The sequence below is a fragment of the Aptenodytes forsteri genome, unplaced genomic scaffold, assembly GCF_000699145.1.
Source record: "Aptenodytes forsteri isolate BGI_AS27 unplaced genomic scaffold, ASM69914v1 Scaffold115, whole genome shotgun sequence".
Lineage (NCBI taxonomy): Eukaryota > Metazoa > Chordata > Aves > Sphenisciformes > Spheniscidae > Aptenodytes > Aptenodytes forsteri.
Window position 1 is genome coordinate 2,053,906 of NW_008795319.1, and position 19,486 is coordinate 2,073,391.

Sequence of the window (19,486 nt, forward strand, 5' to 3'; positions counted from 1 at the left end):
TTACACATAACAAAATAGGCAGAAGAGTTAAAACCATTGTAGTAGTAATAATTTAAAAAAAAAAAAAGAAATGCAAACTGTAGAAAGGATGGGAAAAGCCCTTCAGTTTTTTTGTAGTTTCCCGCCCTGCACCCAGTTCTGATCTTGCCACCCTTTCCTCTGCCGGACTCCCTAGGAACATCAATAGCTATGAGCTTGGATGTCTAAAGCTGTAAACATCCTTTTGCTTTTACAAGATTTTTCCCACATGGCAGTGCCTCTGAAAACAGCTGGTTAATTAAGTCTCTGTCCCTGTTCTTGCTGTGTCTCTCCCCATCAGCTGCTGAGTTTTCACATTTGTGTTAGTTTAGTATAGCTGCTCCTGAAGTCCTCTGTCATCTTGTGTGAGCATGTAATTATAGCTGGACATTTCCAGCCTCTGCTAGGAGCTTGATAGTTTATTATGAAGAATTACTGTAACTGACAGACAAACCAAGTCATCTGAAATGTTGCCAATAATGATTCTAACCATCATATAGCTGATTTACAGCACTTCTAAAATGCTATGATTTTTCTTTCTTTTTTTAATAAGGGCATGTGTCTTTCAAGTATTTACAGTATGGTGGGCTTTTAAGGAGTAGCAAGCTGGGGTAAAGATTGTAGAGCTTCATTTAGTACTTTATGTGGAATAGGCTTTTTAAACATTTTTAACTTTTCTGAGACAAATTAAACTTGCCTCTTGCAAGTTGAATGTTTGAGCGATCGAGAGGCTTGTGGCCTTCCAGACTATGCACTCAGATTTCTCTTGCAAATTTTGTCAACATCGAATTGAAATTGTTATCTCTGGTTTAGGAATTTATGAAGAAACTGGAAGAGAAAAAGGCAGAACTGAATAAAGCAACAGGTATGGGAGAAGCTATCCTAGCTATCTGCCACCCAGACTCCATCACCACCATTAAGCACTGGATAACAATCATCAGAGCCAGGTTTGAAGAGGTCAGTATACGTCAAGCCATCTTCATTGCAACAGTCCATCTTTGACTGGAACATAGCTGACAACTAACATGGTAGTTACACTGGGAGGAAATGATCCAGCTGTTGAGAACTAAACATTTAAAATACCCGCAATGATGGATGTGAATACCATGCTTCCATAGGTTTTATTTTAAAACTTGTAGGGCATTAAGAACTAAAGCAGATGGTCAAGCTTCTTTGTTTGTATGTATTAAAGGAAATACTGCCTGACACTTCCCATGTGAAGAAAGGCAATATTTCTAGAGAGAAACTTAAAAGTTACAAAGGAAAGAAAATACAGGGCAAACTTGAAGCATTTTCTAATTCTGTTAGGGATGATTTCAGTCCAACTTATTCCTAATCTAGAAGATTTCCACATGATTTAAGTGGCTGCAAGTAGGTCTCAGAGGGTGTACCACACTCTCAGCTGCTAAGGTGGTATTTTCTGCGTATATTAAGTTTAAAGAAAAACAAAATACTGGTGTTAGCAAAGTATGGCTTCAGGAGTGCCCAGGAGGAAGACGGACACCAAATCCTGTGTGATTCACTAACTTACACATATTGTTTGATAAAGCTCTTAATATGTTGCCTGAATGTGCTCTTTACTGCATTTAACAGCACCTAATTCTGAATATCTGTGGAAAAAAATGTGGTGTTGAACTGGGAGTTCTAGTTACCTGGCACCTTTAGTGATCAGCCACTACATCTACCATCTTTGATAATCAAACATCAATAGGCCTGGGAGGAAGCTCGGGGTTTACAGTTAGCAGAGCAATTTTAAATACATTTTAAAGAATTTCAGATGTGCACATACTCATGCATTGGTTCTTTTATCAAGGTTTTAGCATGGGCTAAACAACATCAACAGAGACTGGCAGGAGCTCTGGCTGGTCTTATTGCTAACCAGGAATTGCTGGAAGCCTTGCTGTCCTGGTTGCAGTGGGCAGAGACTACACTTACTGAAAAAGATAAAGAGGTTATCCCCCAGGAGATTGAGGAAGTTAAAGCACTTATAGCCGAACATCAGGTAAGGCATGTTAAGTGGCACGTGTTCTACACATTCCACAAACGGTGCTCGTGTCTCAGCTAGGTTTCATAATCAAGTGTGAATCTCCTTAGCTATTTTCTTTCCTAATAATCAAATCCCTTTTCAGATACTCAGTTGTGTGTTTTGTATGTGTACAATGTGCTTGTAGTTTATTCAACACAGAAGTAAAAAAACAACCAAACAACAATTTAGTTCCATGTTGTTCTAAAAGCAAATGTACAACTCCCCATAGGAACAAGAACAATAAAAAAAAACCCCACATGAAATATATGATAGTGCTGCTGCCTTAAAACTAGTGTTGCAGTGTGGCTTTGCTGATTGGGTTTCAAAAATATGTTTATGAAGTGCCAGAGGGAGCTGCTGGTGCAGTGAATGTTCATAGGCTTACCCCTGCTTACACACCAGAGCTGTCTCACTTCTATGAACTGCAGTCTGGACAGCAAGGAACACCTGAGTACTCAGAGCCAAAATTCTGTTGTACATCATCTCACCATACACAGTTAATAAAGGAGTTTGACAGACTGCTTTTTAGATTTAGCCTTCCTTTAACAGCCAGGCCATAGTGGTCTTAAAAGCTTATACTGCTGATTCTTCTGACCTACAAAACCTTTATTTGTGTCTTTTTTGTGAGGCTGGCATTATAAGAGTCTTTCTGTGCCATTCTTGTAACTTCGGTGTTTTGCTATTGTATGTGTTTTTCATTCCTGTGGTTACTTTTGTGTATTGTTAATTAAAACCACATCTGTCTGATTTCAGACATTCATGGAGGAAATGACCAGAAAACAACCTGATGTGGATAAAGTTACAAAGACCTATAAAAGAAAGGCACTTGAACCCACTCCAGTACAATCTCATATTCCTGTCCTTGATAAGGGGAGAGCAGGAAGTAAGTAATGGAAGTATTTTGGGGCAGGTCACACACACCATTGCTCTATCTATAAAGATTACAGATTACTAATTATCTAATAGATTTGATTAGCTTCTAGCGAAACGGTGAAATTCTCTTGGCTGATTTTTCTAATTTTCTCTTATTTTTCATTGTGAGGAAATTTCTCATAGCAGACTTGTATTTTTAAATTTTGTCCTATACTTCCTGAATACCTATTTTTAAAGTGTGCAGCCTTTCATGTGCTGTTAAACTTCCAAGACTGTGCACGTGCTGAGTCTTTGCAAGTCTACTATGAGCTGAAAGTGCAAACTTCTTTTACATAAAGATGGTAGAGACAAAATTTTGCTCTTACTGTCTATGAAATTATATGGATCCAATTAGAAAGTGTGTTCAGCGAAGTTGAATGGAGAGTGAATCATCAAGTGAGGAAATTGCTTTTTGTTTTTAGATATACTTACCCATTGTATTTTATACTTACCCGTGCATGGAACCTGCTTCTAAAATCAGGTTGTTTACTTTGCAACTCTCTGAGAGATTTGCAAAGATTTTATTTAACCTGTGCAGCTTCACTAGTGCAGCCACTACTAGCTGCTTCTGGCTAGACAAAAGATACTTCAACCACCATGTGGTCCTTCCCCAGCAATGGTTAAAAAAAAAAAAAAATCCCATTAGTTGGAATCATATCAGGGTATGGCCTCATTATTTGGGACAGGAAGGAGTAGTTTTAGGAAGGTCAAGTACCCTTCATGTGAATGTTTGTTTTGTTTGAACTGGGTGAGGCTTACACATTTTATCATGTTTTAACAGGAAAGCGTTCCCCAACACCAGGCATATATCCGTCAGCAGCCCAGGCGCAAATCGAAACCAAGAATCCACGGGTAAACCTTTTAGTCAGCAAATGGCAGCAAGTCTGGCTTCTGGCCTTGGAAAGAAGAAGAAAACTTAATGATGCTTTGGACAGACTTGAAGAGGTCAGGAAAGGACTGTACAGAATATACATACTTGTTGCATAATTTTGTTTACCCTGGATTAAATTGTAAATACTGTAAATACTGTAAACAACTTCCATATTTGTTGTATTATATTGTATGATACAGCTAATTGAAAACACTGTGATACACATGCTTTAACATGCTTTAAAAGCTGTCATTCTCATTTTAAATGTGAGGAGAGTTAAGAAGTTTAAAATGTTTATATAGGTCCTCAAAGAACCAATTATTCAAAAGAACGTAGATGGTATCTCTCGTTGATTTTCTAGATTGATTGATTTCAACTGAAAAAAAGTCCTTTCTCTTTTTTATTAAGCTGAGAGAATTTGCCAACTTTGATTTTGATATTTGGAGGAAAAAATACATGCGATGGATGAACCATAAGAAGTCTCGTGTGATGGACTTCTTTAGGAGGATTGATAAAGATCAGGATGGAAAGATAACAAGGCAGGAATTTATCGATGGAATTCTTTCTTCAAGTAAGTTTTAAAATTAACTTAATGTTGAACTTGGAACAAACATCTTATGAAGTCTTACTGTCAATATAGTGTACCCTATGTGGTTTGTTGTGTTAGCAGGTCACAGATTTCCCTTTTGAAGTCATTAATTATGATTAGTTTAAACTATAATTATTTTACTTGAAAATATTTCTAGATTCTAGAAGCTCTTTCTAGTTCTTTTAGATTGTGACTCAAATTACAAATGTCACATTTCTATTATTGGCTAATTAATAGTTTACTGGTTTACTGGACTCGGATTGTCATTCCTACAGTACACTAGCCACTTCAACAATTACTTTTTATTGATTAGTCAGAATAGTAGAATGTACCTTATAAAACCTACAGATAATTTTCAAAATCAGTTCATATGATCGTATGATTTTTATTAAAGAACTTAAATGGAATAGTTTCAATTATAGAAGGAAACCATGTAATTTCTGAAACCAGTGTTTCTATAAACCATGACCATGTTCATATACCTGTATAATGAGGATCAAAATGTCAAGCAATCAGACTAGGAAGGGACTTTTCCTAGCTTTCCTGATGGATTGCTATTCCTCAGGTATGCACAGTTGGTGGTTACGTAAGCTTTCCACATCTTGTCTGTGTGTGATCACGTTTCCCTTTAGCAACTGACTTATAGCAGATAAGGGCCTACTACTTAAAATAATTTTTTATCTTCAGATCATAGAGACTTTTGCTTTGAGCAGTGAAGATTCAGAATTGGGCTGCTCTTAGCATCTCATGTTAAAGTTATTCAGTAGGAGAATATTGTAGTGGATATATTTTCCCCCTGCTTTAGGAAATGCAGTTATACACTCACTATATGTGCACATTGCTGTTTTGCATGAATTGACAGAAGTTGATGGAGAAAACCCTGATACAACCAAGATGTTCAACAGCTTACTCATTTAACTCAGCTGGTATCAACTTGTTATAACTGCTAAATACTCATGATTTAATCTTTGTTCACCATCTCGAAATTTTCTTTGACCATTTTGTAGAGAATCTCTGTGTGGGTTAATATTCTGCTGCTGTGAACTTGATCTAAAGAAGGATTTCACGAAACACCGTGCATGTTTCTGCAGTGGGAAGGCCTTGCATTCCAAATTTAATTAGCAGTGAATTCTCGCTTGACCTTTCCTCACTAACAATTTATCTTGTTAATCTGTGGTATTTTATGCACTTTGAAGGTCAAAATGTTAAAAACCCCCCAACCTTACAGTTTAATCTGTGCCCTCGCTTCTGTGTCTCTCTTCAAGCCACACTATGATATTCATTTTAATCCAATATCTAGGTAACATTGGGGATCCAGATTGTTTTTTCAGAAAGATTCCTTCATTCTTTTGAATGTCCCTGTTTTTTTGATAAGCATTGTCTGTCACCTAGTGCCTAAAAACCTTTCAGTATTTCTGATAAAGCTTTCATTGTAATGGGATTGAAAAGCCAAAGAACTTAGCTTTTGTTGTTGTCTTTGTCTTACAGAATTCCCAACAAGCCGACTTGAAATGAGTGCTGTTGCAGACATTTTTGATAGAGATGGTGATGGATATATTGACTATTATGAATTTGTAGCAGCTCTTCATCCAAACAAGGATGCATACAAGCCTCTCACAGATGCTGACAAAATTGAAGATGAGGTACATTCTCTGCTTTCTTAGATTGCACTCTCTTCTACTGGGGTCATGTGCTTTAATAATTTATTTTATTTCCACTCTTATATAATTTGAAGTTTACCAGTTACAGAAATATTTAGAAATGTGATATTAGCAGTGAAGTAATCATTCAGTTGTGGTTTTTTTCAGGTTACAAGGCAGGTAGCTAAATGTAAATGTGCAAAACGGTTTCAAGTGGAACAGATTGGGGATAACAAGTACAGGGTAAGTCTTCTAAGGACCTTCCTAGTTCTTTCAGCTTAAAGATTCTTCATATGACATGGTTATGCAAGGAATTAGGCTATAGTAATTTACAGGAATTTTGTATGACAATTATATCTTTTCTTACGTTAAGCTTGTCTAAATTTTACCGTTTTTTTCTTGTTAGAACATACAGGCTAAAAATATGGGAAAATGCTGCTGCTTGTATTTATTTTTGCTGGAACTACTGAAACTGTTTTCAATGTATGGGAATTTTTAAAAGCTAACTGAGTGCATACATACATACGCACATACATACATACATACATACAAAAAGCCAATCTTTTTGCCTGGATACCTGAAGTGTTTAAACTGTAGCTGATTTTCTATTAGTTTCATAAAAACAGCGATCTTTTCCTGTGGTATTGTGTTGTACTTTAAAAATCTTTTACCAAAGTGTATTCAATCACTTCTATTCTCCCTTGTCATTTTATTGGAGCACACTGTTCCTTCTGAAGAAGTACAAGAAATGTGTTGGATATCTGCAGAAAGATTTTAGATCACAGAAAAATAAATATCACATTGTAGAGAAAGATCTGCTACCCCTAGCTTCAATAACCAGAACAATTTCAGATGAAACATCCAATATTTGGCTAAGAGAGTTTACTAAATACTTGTAGATGATTTTAAGACACAGAAACAGCAATGGGAAGGAGACCAACGCCTTGAGTATTTTCCAATACTCAATCTCCAGATGGCTAGCTACCTGCTCGTCTCTGAAGTAGATACTTTATTTAGAATGTCTAATGTGTTAGTTTGCATGTGTTCTAGAGTCATATAGAGAATTTCCTGTAAACTAATCGTGTCTTTCTTCCATTTTTCATTTCTTATCAGTTCTTCCTGGGAAATCAGGTATAAACCAGTGGAATGTGTTATGAAGTTTCTTTTTTTCTTTTTTTTTTTCTTTTTTTCTAACGCATAGTGATTTGAGCTTGCAATGGTCAGTCTTCTCGCCATCCTTTCATCTTCAGCTAATTCATTGCTGGTCAGCTGTGGTATTTCTTTAAATGCTATGGAGCATTCCTTGTCTCAGGATCCCTCCTCTTCAATCCCTCACCTGCTTTCTTTGGCCATTTTCCTCATTAAGAAGATTACTTTTAAAGGAACCAGATAATGGTCACCAGTAATTTCCACAGTAAAAAATCTTGAGCATTTAAACCGCAATTTTAGAATTACTATGATTTTATCAGTTTTTGGTTTTATAGTGGAATGCTTCAAAATTCTGTGTTGGATTTTTTAGGCTAATCACAGTAAACACAGATCCCAGTGTCGTATCACTTATTTATTGCAAATTAGGCAAAAAATATTTTCATTTTCACAAAAAAAAAAAATCCCTGTGCAATCAAGCAGACTGATTAAGAACCTAGCTGATTGCTGGTATTTTATGTACTAGTGCAGTTAATCATTAAATACATATTTTGGAAATGGGCAAATTAAACCTGCTGTTCCAGTTCAGACTATTCCCTCTCCCAAAGTGTTTTCAAAGAGCTATGGCAGGTCTATAATGTATTGGAGCTGTGTTTAAAAATACTTTTTGTCAGTTGAGTCATCAGCGAGTCATACCGCAGTGGCATTGTACAGTGGTACAGGGAGGATACGCTAACCAGTGCCCACTTACTCCTGTGGTACATACTGATACACAGCTTCTTAAATTGTTAAATCATGCTTGCCTGGTAAGAATGGAAATACTTTACACAGACCAGATACCATTAGTATCTTATTCATGCTCTTAAAAAGGCAATAATATGTATAATCCGTTCTGGAAATGCTAGTGTTAACAGCATTAGCCATTTTAAATCTAGAGATGTTGAAAATGTAGTTGCATTCTTATTTATTGGCAAAGCCTGTTGAAGTATAGAAGAAAGCACAAAGAGCAGTGGATAATCTTACCACATGCCTCAAGCAATATATCTAAGTAATAATTTAAAATGTTTTCCACATATAGAACAAGCCTCTATTTGAAAAGACTATTTGAAATTATGTTAATCCTCTTATCTGCCATCTGTACTTTCAGATCTGGGAAAAATACAGCATTTTTTGAGAGCTTCTAACTCTTACTGGTGCAGAACAGCATCATAGTAAAAATCACCTACAGCAGGTTGGCTGAGGCTTCTCTAGTGACAGTGGTGTTATGTGGCTATTGTCAAGAACAGGCCTTTTTGTAGCTTAAACTAGACTTCCTTTACATTTTTATTCCAGTGTTTTTACCTCTGATTATTTGAAACAACAGTAAATACTGTTCAAGGAAAGTAGGTATCCAGGCTGTTTTAGGAAGGAAATGGACTGAGTTACCATTAGGAAAAAAGCCTTGATAGATACCTATGTTATTTTCCAGGAGCCCCACTGTCTGAATTAACCACAGCCTAGGTAGGCAATTTCTGAAGGATACTGTACCTGACCCTTGGTATAGTTGCCTGATGGGGTCTAACTGAGAAATTAAGTTGGGATGGGGGAAAAAATAAAGAAAAGAAAAAAGATAGTATCTTTAGAACCTCTAGAAAAAATTCTCTGTAGAAACAAGCCAATGAAAATAAATGGCATCAATTTGGATGCCATTTCTTTTTTTAACTTTGATCTACATATGTAAAACAGTTCTTTATTCGGCACATACTGAATGCATTATTAAAAAGCCCTTACAAATAATGCTCATGTGAATGTTCTTATTTATAACAAAAAAAAAATTATTATTGAATTAAGCAGCAAGCTTTGCTTTTGTTTGGTTCCTAAAAGTAATATTCCTTTAAACTTACTCTCTCTTCTTGGCTTAAGTAGTACCAAACAACTAAAGCCATTTAACAAGTAGGGAGCACGTTTGTGTGGTTTGCATTTAAGGCATTTCAGTCCCCTCACTGGAGCAAGTAGGTACAGTTGAATTATGGCCAGCCTTCTCCAAGGGTCAAAGATTGTCCCAAAGAGGTGTATTTGACTCCCATTGGTTTCAGTGAGTGCTCTGCGTGTTTGCGTGTGAGAGCACTACACTTAGCCTGATGATCTGATATCAAAATAAACATTTTGGTGGCATTGGCTAAAAAGTACTGAATTCTTCTGGTTAGTTTTGTGAGATCGTGGGGTCAACATTTTGGTCATGTTTTCTTTGATCCAGATTTGAACGGAGGTACTGCATACAGATTTTGTTACACAGGTTTCAAGAGCAAAACATATGTTAGGCCTGGCCATCAGCCCAAAGGAAGAATGGGCTAGTACAAGAGTTAGTATGAAACAGGTTTTTGTGCTTCTCTGAATTGTGAAGAACCTCGATGTGTAGACAGAGGAGTGACAGTTTATAACAAAGGACAATAATGATAGCTATCAATCATTCATTGCTGCTTTAATGTTCCCTTCCCCACATGCTCCTTGCTATTGGTGAGCAGTGTCAACGCTATACCTGAAAATATCCCTATAAATGAATCAATTGATAGAACTGTGCAACACTCGTAATGCGTTGAATTTCTAGCCCGCATACTGATCTTTCAAAGTGATGTTGCCTTCCTTTCAGCCGACATCATTAAAATCTAGACTGTTGCAGAAGAGAGTTTGCTTAAGATTTTAACAGTGAAATAATGCAAATAGGTCTTAATTAATTTGCACAAATCCAGATCGTAACAAATTAAATAATGTGTTACTAATTTTGCTTCCTTTATGAGCTCAGACATTTGAGAATCAAGCATAAAATTAAACCTGAGATTCTTTCTTACCGTCCTGCCATCTCCTTTGGATTAATGCAGCAGCACCTGATTTGAAATCTTAACAGCTTTAATAATCTGCATAAATAAATCTGATTTTTTAGCATTTACTAATAATTAAATATTCAAATAAACTGTTTAAAGTGTCTGATTTTTAACTTATCAGCGTTGAACTGCATCTGAATGACTGAGAACCTGAGACTGTTGTTTGATTTTTATTGCAGTTTGGTGACTCTCAACAACTGCGCCTTGTTCGTATCCTAAGAAGTACAGTCATGGTTCGTGTTGGAGGTGGCTGGATGGCACTTGATGAGTTCTTAGTGAAAAATGATCCTTGCAGGGGTATGTAACACCACTGTTAAAATGGACATGCAGATAATTATTTGGATACAGTCACCATTCATTGTCTTAAGATGGAGATTGAATTGTATAAAATGCCAGTTCTGTAAACATCATCTCACTAAATGTCACATAATGATCTGTTTTTGTAAACTTTAAATCCCATGGTTAAGATCCTCTCCACTTCAACTGATGTATGTCTAGAATAACTGTGGTGTCTTTGCGCAGTTCCTCCAGTGTTAGAGTGGTGTAATTAAGAATTGAACTTAGCCCAGATAGAGTTTATGGCGTGTAAGCTGCTTGTATGACTTGGCAGAAATAGCACACAGAAATGTCCAATACAACCTTCTCAGCAAGAGAGAAGTTTTAAGGCAATAAATCAAAATAAGGCAATTGAGTCGAAGAGTAACAACACCACCACAAAAAAATTTCTCTGGCCAGTGGCTGCGCCCAGGCTTTCAGGCTCTGCCTTTGTAGCCCTGTCTTTTCATTGGCATCCTCCCCAGAACCACATTGCAGAGCCCTGAGCCTTGTACAAAGCAAGTGGAAAATGCTCTGGTCAGGAGGACTTTGTGCTCTGGGGAAGCAGGGAGCACTCTGTCACCGTGCCCTCCAGGGCATTGTATCAAATGCATTGTTTCATCAGTACACAGCAACGTAATGACATCTTAGTTTGTTGGAAAGCCTACTTCTGTAGTAGGCTACTACTTTCCCTATTAGGGAAAGTAGGCTGTGTCTGGCACCGTTCTTGGAGGAACAGCTGGAGATAGGAAAGAAGCCATTTGTGAAGGGAGCGGGAGAGATACAAGTCAAATAGTAGCCAGAGTAGTAAAATTGCAGAAAGTATAATAATGACTGTGTTCAGAGTGAGCTGACGTTCTGTAACTAGGTAATTCTATCCTGTTAACTAGCAGCATTAAGTTTACTGCATTTTTACCTCTCAGGAGTTCTACAGAATCATAATCTATATTGTAGTAGCACAAGAACAGCACAGGGGAGTTCAGGAGAGGCAAGTGAGCTAGTGAAGGCAGGGACATCAACTGTCCTGCAGACCTTACTCCAGTGTCAGCTATATCACACAGCTTCTACTTGGGACCAAGGTTTCTAAACAGTTTGATACAGACCTTGAGAGGGTGGAGAGCTTGTATTTGTAGCAATTGTCATGCTAAGTCAAGGATGTTAAATCCAAAAAGAAGCTACCACAAAACCCTGTAAGGGCTGACAGTGTGCCACTAAGGCCTAGAAACCTTTGTCTACAGGCTTAAAAGGTACCCATAAAACTTCTTATCATAGTATCATAAAAGAGCTGTCATAACCTTGTGATGACATCTGTGAGTTTTTCAGCAGTATTAAAAATAGTCCTTTTTGCTTACCAACATATTGCATATGTTGTTTACTAAAGAAACGTAACAGTAGTGTTACGTTTATTGGTGTTGGACCACAGGTCTAACTGAAATTTAGCACCTGATTCTGCACCTGCTACTATAGGAAAGTCATTTATGCCTGCAGAGCCATCCTTACTTTATAGCTTTCTACTTGTATTCCTCAAAAGTGCATGGTAGTAGAAAATGAAATGTGCCTCAAAATATCTGACTTCATTGAAGGGTTAACTTGGTTAGTTTTGATGTATCCCAAATATTTTTCTCAGGCCTATTGACAGGTAGACTGTTGCAATTCTTACTTGGGTTGACTATGAGAGATACAATACTTAATAACTATCTAATTAATTTATTGGAATTCCTTATTACTGTCCTCAGATTAAGAGTCCTTTGGAACTTTATCCCCTCTTCTTTAGTAAACCTTGTATTCTATGTATCTCTACAGTATTTTCTGTAGTATTTTATTCCTTTTTCATGGGACATACATGAGCAGATGAGTAAGTCAACACAGTGGGTCTAAAGGAATACCGCTCTCTCTAAAATCATCCAGACATTGGATGTTGTGCATTGGTACCCTGTCCTAGTCTCGTTGAAGTCAGTGATGCAAAGTAGTCATTGCTGTCAGTGGTGCAGGTTCAGACTTTTCCTTAAGCACTTCGCCTAGCAAATCTGCAGTTCCACCAAGGGCTTCTCTTGTGTTCAGATAAATCACATTTCAAAGAACTGTTGTCATAAACAGCTTTAAAAGTATTGGACCTAGTTATATAAAATAATTTTAGCTTATATTACTTCTTTATGTCAGCAGATAAATACCATTACACAAGTATACTTAGGACTGCAGCTGAGTCTGTCCAAGCGCTATTTCCTTTTTGCCTAGGAGACCTTTGAGAACTCACCTCAGAGCACTTAGAGACAGCTTTTGCTCTGAGTCCTGTCTTTTGGCCTGGTGCTCTAAGTCTCTTGCATATGCAGCTGCTGTACTTGATTTCTTCTCCTGCTAACGATTTTCTTTAATGTGACCCATGTCCTGTGTCATTTTTTCTAGTTCATCATCACGGGAGTAAAATGTTACGTTCGGAATCAAACTCTTCAATTACCACTCAGCCTACTATAGGTTGGCAAACCCCTCTCTTTGTCTCCTTCTCCTCCTCTTCTCCTCTCTCTTCATTTCCTTCCCACTTTATTAAAATATATACTTTTAACAATATGCTGCATCCATCACATTTAGCTTGATGTGTTCCTACATGGGCTGGTGCTTTGCAAGCTAATTTTTTTTGACACGCTTTAAGAGTGTTTCAAAAACAATTGTCGTTCACACTGACACAGTTAAATGCTAACATGTCTTGTATCTATTCTTGCAGAACATTCTCTCATATGTGTGTTTGTATGTGTGTGTGAGTGCTTAGCCACCAGTCACCTCATCATAGTTTGGATTTTATGTTCATCATTGCATGTTGCCAAACTACATAACTTCATAGTTTTGAATAAATATATTTGCTGCTTTCCTGTAATTTGTACTTGGCAATTTCTTCTGGAACATCCAAGCAAGTATTATTTATTATGAGTAGCTGTAGAGTTAGCAAAACTGCTCATCAGGTTGTGTCTATGTATTAATAGTTGATTGATTAACAGTGACTTAGCACGTTGAGCATTCCATTATCACGCTGACTTCCTTTGACAGTGGTTCATTCCTGCTGGCATAAAGTATTAGAATAAGCAAGTTCTGCACATAACTCTTCTGTGTCCAAAATAAATGCATTACACCGTAATGCATTTTATTTATTGTTAAAATGTGTTGGAGTTGGCATGGCAAAAATGACAATAAACAGCCTTGTGACAATTTTCCTATCTGACTAAATGAACACCTTTCTTTGCTGCAGCTAAAGGGAGGACAAATGTGGAGCTGCGTGAAAAGTTCATTTTGGCAGATGGTGCCAGTCAGAGCATGGCAGCTTTCCGACCAAGGGGCCGTAGATCACGACCCTCTTCAAGGGCTGCTTCTCCCAACAGATCTACTTCTCTGTCAAGTCAAGCTGGCCAGGCAGCTGCCCCGCAAGCAGTTGCTACAAGTACGCCGAAGGTAAGGAGAAACATACAAAAATGCACTGGTTAACAAACAGGGTATAGGTTTGGTTTTTTCCCTTGCTCCAACAATATTGGTGCTTTCCCTAGCTGATAGGGAAGAAGTATCTCAATTTTATTTCATAGTCTGGGGAGGATCTGATAAGTCCTTTTCAGTGTATTTCCTCTACTGTTTGTTTGCAACATGGGTATACAAGAACTCTTTACATTTAAGGTGCCACATGAGCTAATTTGGGAGTAAGCTCTGAAGGAGCAATGAACCTCTCCATTTCATTTAAAAAACAAGCTCTGCCATCTCTTTGTTTCAGAACGTTTGTCATCAACTTTTTCTGCTTATTTTTTATTTCTACTATGAGATTTGATCTCCCTGTGAAAGCCTGGGTATCCTTCTCCATGACATTGTTTTCCATCTACTGTCCTTCATATTTTGATTTACCATTGTTTCATACAGACACCCCATCATTTAACACGCAACTATGGTAAACCATGGTTGACAAACAGCAAAACGTCAACTCCTTCTAAGCCACCAGAATCCTCAGACTATCAAGGGTCATCTGCAGAGGTACAGTAAGGACAGAGGTTCTAGTCTAATGACCTTCCTTCACTAAAACTGTCACTTCACTAACAGCCACTAGAGTTTCAGTGCTTCAGAGCTGCAACATCCTTTGCATATTAATGCATTGTCTTTATTTTAGACCTTTGTCAAATTATTTCTTTCCTTTTTTTTTCCCCAAGTCTTTTTTTTTGATGTTCTGTTTGTTAAGGTTTTTGACTTCAGGAAAACTCAGCCTCAATGAATTTATGTTCAAAGTGCAAATGGTTAATAAATTATAACACTATGCAATGAACTGGATGAGCAAATGTGGAAAAGTACCTTTTTTTTCTTTCTTCTTAATAAAGCAGTTTATATACTTTGCAGGTTTCTTTCCTTAAGTTGTTTACTTTGAGTTCATAATGTACTGTAATATTCATGAACTGCAGGAATTAGATTAATAAATTATGATCTCCAGTGCAAAACCACTAAATAAAGAAATATCCAATCACTGTGAAGAAGATGGCACAAAAGACTGACTGTGATATATAAATCTTTCCAACAACTGAAGGTTTCGTTTAGGGGGGCAGTGACCAATCATTGCTCTAATAAGATAGCTATTTGATGACTTAACAGGAAACGAGCTTTGGTCTTATTTCCAGCCCATGACTTCCATAGAAACTGCTAGTATAGCAATTAGGATTGTGCCGGCAATCAAGCTGGATGACCGAAATTTGAATGGGCTTGGAGCCAGTGTCTCCTCTAATGTCATTACAGTCAGTGAAAAGATTGCAGCTGGATCAGGCTGCAAACTGACTTCTCACTTGTAGGAGTTGCTCTTGCCCTGGGTTAGACCGAGGGCTCGCTGAGGGGAAGCTTGTGCTACCATCACCTCTGTTGTATCTGCTTTTTGCCTATCTGCGCTTTGATGCCTGTTGCTATTCATGTGACACCTTCCGGTGCTAAGTTTATGTGATGTCGACGTGGCTTTGCTCAAAGATGCATAACGAACTTTCCACTCCCTCCTTTTGTGCGAGTGGGTGCGTTACTGGTGCTCACTGCAGGCGTGTGTACGTATACAGCACTTCAAGCACACGGGACTGTTGCTTAGAATGATTAACAATAGCACAAAGTTGAGTCGGTTGTTAGTTTCTAATATATTCCTGTATTTTCTTTCATCTCTTAGCTGGTAACTGAACTGTAAGATTAATTGATGGTACTTTAAAGGGTTTATAGACATGGAAAGGTGGTGTTTTCATTGAATTACAATGAGGTGAAAGCAGTTTGCATTGATTTCAAATGGGGGCACTGTATTTCTCACCTGCTGTTACAACTGCCAGTAGTTTCAGTGAGTTTCCTTTATGTAAGCCGCCATGGTTTAACATTATAAATGGGACGATTGGGATGGGGTAGGTTGCTGTGAATTTCTGAGGCATTCTGAAACATTTTCTGCCCAAGAGAGCAGTTATGTATTTTATATGTAGACTGCATTTGGGTTTTGGGCTAAACTGAAGAACAAGCTTGATCTCTCTCTCTTCTTGCACCAGTGATTCTATCCCAATGCCTTGCCCAAAGTGCAGCAGCTTCGGTGGGGGTAATGGAGAGCGTTCCCTTTCTCCTTATCCTCCCAAGCAGTCTCTATATAGCAGAGATTTCCAAGGTGTGGCTGGCTGGATGTTAAGCACTTGTACTTGGCTTTAAAGAGAGTTTAACATTGTGACCATCCCTGTCAGAGCCAGCAGATTGTCCGCCCTGTAGCATCTCAATGCTCTTTTGTTCAGATGTGCCAGAAGTGGTCCGAGCTGGCAGCTACCAGGCAGGCTCCTGCCGAGCCTCCGCTCGGTGCTTAGCTCTAGGCGGCTCCCAACACACTCCTGGGTCTTGCTTTTCAGTACCTAATTCTACCCCACCGCTGTATGGGGATCAAAGGCACAGAACACAGGATCCTGGGATCCAGGCCACTCAACGTGCCGCGTTCATCACTGCAGTGTTTGTTCTTCTTTTTGGATATTTACTTAGTATTTTTGTGCTGATGAAATGAATACGAATACTGTAGTTTTCCTCTTACTTGCATACACCTCCTATCTAGTATGTTACATGCATTTTGAGATTTGAGGATTTAATTCTTGTGGCTTTGAAAGAAATCTTCCCATTTGGGGCAGATTGTAAATCAAGACTAGTTTTATTTCAGAAATGAGAAAGCAGGCAGGGTAAGACTATGGAGTAGAGACATTTCAGACAATATATTGACCACAAGAACTTTTTTAGTTAGTCCTATGTCTGTCTTTTCTGCTTTTTTCTAGGAAAAGGTTTTGAAATTGGGTAGTTTTGTAAGATATTTATACAATTGAAACAAGTGTATTCACTGCCTATAACCACAGTCAGAATGGTGGAAAGTCAAGCTATGCAGACATAAAACCTCAACTACTTGTTTCTGTTTATTTAAGTCATGTACCATCAACTAATCTTATGTGCTTGACTAATTATAAGAAGGTAGCATTTTTCTTTCTTTATATGCATTGAAATACACACAAAGAATGCTAAAATGTTAATGTCAAGCAAAGTGATTTTTTTTGTTGTTGTTTTACATTTGGACCACTTCAAATAGTAACTGCTAAAGGAATGTTCAAAACTTCATATCATGAAAAACGTCCGTAGTGACTCAAACCAGTATTTCAGATTCACAGTGAATGTTGTTATGATGATCATATTCAAAGCTATTTACTACCTAATACCAGACCTTATCTTCAGTAGTGACAATTGAAAAAAAAAAAAAACCTTTTTCTTTTTGTATAGGGAACACCGATTCAAGGAAGTAAACTCAGACTGCCAGGATATCTATCAGGGAAAGGTTTCCACTCTGGAGAAGACAGTGGCATCCTGTCAACAGCAGCTACCAGAGTTAGAGCTCAGTTTGCAGGTGAGTGTCTTGACTTTAGAGCTTGATCTACCACTTGGTTTGTTTTCCACCTGAATACTTAGGGTCACGTTAGAGTGTGAGGGAGATGTCAGAAGAGTGGGAAGGCATGAAAGTCCTACTGCCTCCACATCAGTATTGCCAAGGGTGCATATAATCAGGATAATGGTCCTCTGTTCACATGGTTGCACAGCAGGTACGTTCAGCTCTGGATGTGCAAATTCATGACTGCAACCTTCCTGACAATGGTATCTCCAGTGTATCTGCCTAAGGAACCAGGGAAGAAACATTTACTTAAAAAGGGTTCAGTTCTTCACAGTATTCAAGCTATGCTCAACTGTGTTGGAGCAAAGGGGTCGCTTAGTAATGACTTGTCCATTTCTTTTGAAAGAAGAACTGCAGGGAGCAACTGTAGATGACCTTATTAATGGACTATCCCATAGAAATTTTTAAAACAGTATATGAAAACAGAAAGCAGTGAAGCTGTGCTCTTCCAGGATCCTCAGAGCAGCTAGATGGTTAGAACAGGAGATAGGTCTAAAGGCTTTCCCTCACATCTTAAGCTCTGCAGAGCATGCTGAGCAGTACTGGAAAATCCTGTTCAAAGAGTAGACGTCTTTGGAGTTAATAGGTGATTTGAAAAATGAGCCACCTGGGATTTCAGTTTCAACTTGGTGTTCTTCACACATACAGGGAACCACATTTGTCAAGATTGACAAGATTCAATAAGTAATTAGAAAATTATGAAAAAAAAATTTAATGTTTTTCTGTTTCATATTCTTTGTTGTGGTTTTTTTCTTCATGGCACATTGTCTGAGCAGGCTTTCACTTTAGCAGGCTTGCTGGGAGCTCATTTACTCGGCCCTTTGTTTGGGAGAATGTATGCTCTGCCCCTATTTACTTGCAGTTTTCAACTGTATGTTTTGATTTTTTAAAAAAAGAGGGGTACGTGTTTAAAAATTGGGATATTCATCTGCATCTCCAAGGTACATATATTGGGAAATCCTGAATGCATGAAGAGACCAGGTACTGAATTCTTTCAAATCAAAGCTGAGAAAATGGTGGGGGAAAGAAAGGATCTGGCTGTTGAGTGAATATACAATGCATGTCTAGCAAGTCAAGAAAAGTTGCCAGGATAATATATTTTTAATGAGATGTGCTAGTGATGAATTAACTATGTCTCAGCATTTGATCTAACATTCCCTTCTCTTTAGTGGGAGATACGGCATTGTTCTATGCTCTTGTTTAATATCAAGATGAACTTGTAGATGACCATGATCGTCATCTAGTGTGCCTGCTGGAGGTCTAAAGTTTAGCTTGTGCAATGAGGTATTCTTGGGGTTGCCAAAGACCTAGGAAGGACCTGCGTACCTTTTCCATCCTTACGTCTAATACTGATGGATATCTTTTCTCTTTCTAGAAACCAGAAGAACTCCAAGCAGACCTGGAAGCCGAGCAGGAAGCAAGGCTGGCAGCAGGTCAAGTAGCCGCCGAGGCAGTGACGCATCTGACTTTGACATTTCAGAAATCCAGTCTGTATGCTCAGATATGTCAGAGACTGTTCCTGCTACAAGCAGACCGACACCCCGAGCAGGTTCTCGGCCAGGATCAGCCAAGCCTTCTAAAATTCCAACTCCCCAGAGAAGGCCACTAGCCAGCAAATTGGACAAGTCCTTGAAGAGATAATATGATTGGCTCCGTAAAGGTCTTTTCCTTTTGCATTAAGTATTTAAGTTTGTAAGATGTAAAATATTATGTAGAAATTATTGTGAAATATCGCAAGAGGTGGATTTTTAATTCTGCAGATGGCCTTATTTGTGTATTTGTCTTCTTATTTTATGTGTATAATTTTTGTCAGATTTGTTTTTGTTTATGCCATATCCTGTGAGAAGGGGGAAAGAGTTTTAATGTAAACTAACAGTTGTACACAGTAATGTGTAGAAAGTACACTAAAAATAATTGCCGAATGTACAGTGTACTGAATGTACAGTAAGTCTCTGCAACCTGAATAAAATAGGCCTATCACTATGTCATTAGTTAACAGTAAAGGATACCTCATGATTTTTCTTTAAAAAAGAAAAAGACAATACTAAAAAGCCAAAAGACACAATTACACATTTTGAGCTAACTAAACAAACACTAAAGGATGTACGTCAAAGCTACTAAGGAATAGAAACCCACAGTCACAGTACCCTTATTTATACAGCATCTCTCAGGGA

At 37.9% G+C, this 19,486-nt stretch overlaps 1 protein-coding gene across 1 annotated transcript in view; it reads left to right on the forward strand.

Annotated features, from left to right (window-relative positions):
* The window catches only part of LOC103899300 (dystonin-like), a 120,231-nt gene extending 100,751 nt beyond the window's left edge, over positions 1-19,480 (forward strand). Inside the window, exons 56-69 of the mRNA XM_009279739.2 lie at positions 832-975; positions 1,832-2,020; positions 2,798-2,927; positions 3,738-3,901; positions 4,236-4,398; positions 5,905-6,059; positions 6,225-6,299; positions 7,170-7,187; positions 10,243-10,360; positions 12,782-12,850; positions 13,617-13,816; positions 14,270-14,380; positions 17,147-17,270; positions 18,688-19,480. Of these exons, the coding sequence (XP_009278014.1) occupies positions 832-975; positions 1,832-2,020; positions 2,798-2,927; positions 3,738-3,901; positions 4,236-4,398; positions 5,905-6,059; positions 6,225-6,299; positions 7,170-7,187; positions 10,243-10,360; positions 12,782-12,850; positions 13,617-13,816; positions 14,270-14,380; positions 17,147-17,270; positions 18,688-18,953 (1,926 nt within the window). The 3' untranslated portion in view covers positions 18,954-19,480. The remainder of the gene's footprint in view (positions 1-831; positions 976-1,831; positions 2,021-2,797; positions 2,928-3,737; positions 3,902-4,235; positions 4,399-5,904; positions 6,060-6,224; positions 6,300-7,169; positions 7,188-10,242; positions 10,361-12,781; positions 12,851-13,616; positions 13,817-14,269; positions 14,381-17,146; positions 17,271-18,687) is intronic.
* Positions 19,481-19,486: the final 6 nt, after the last annotated feature.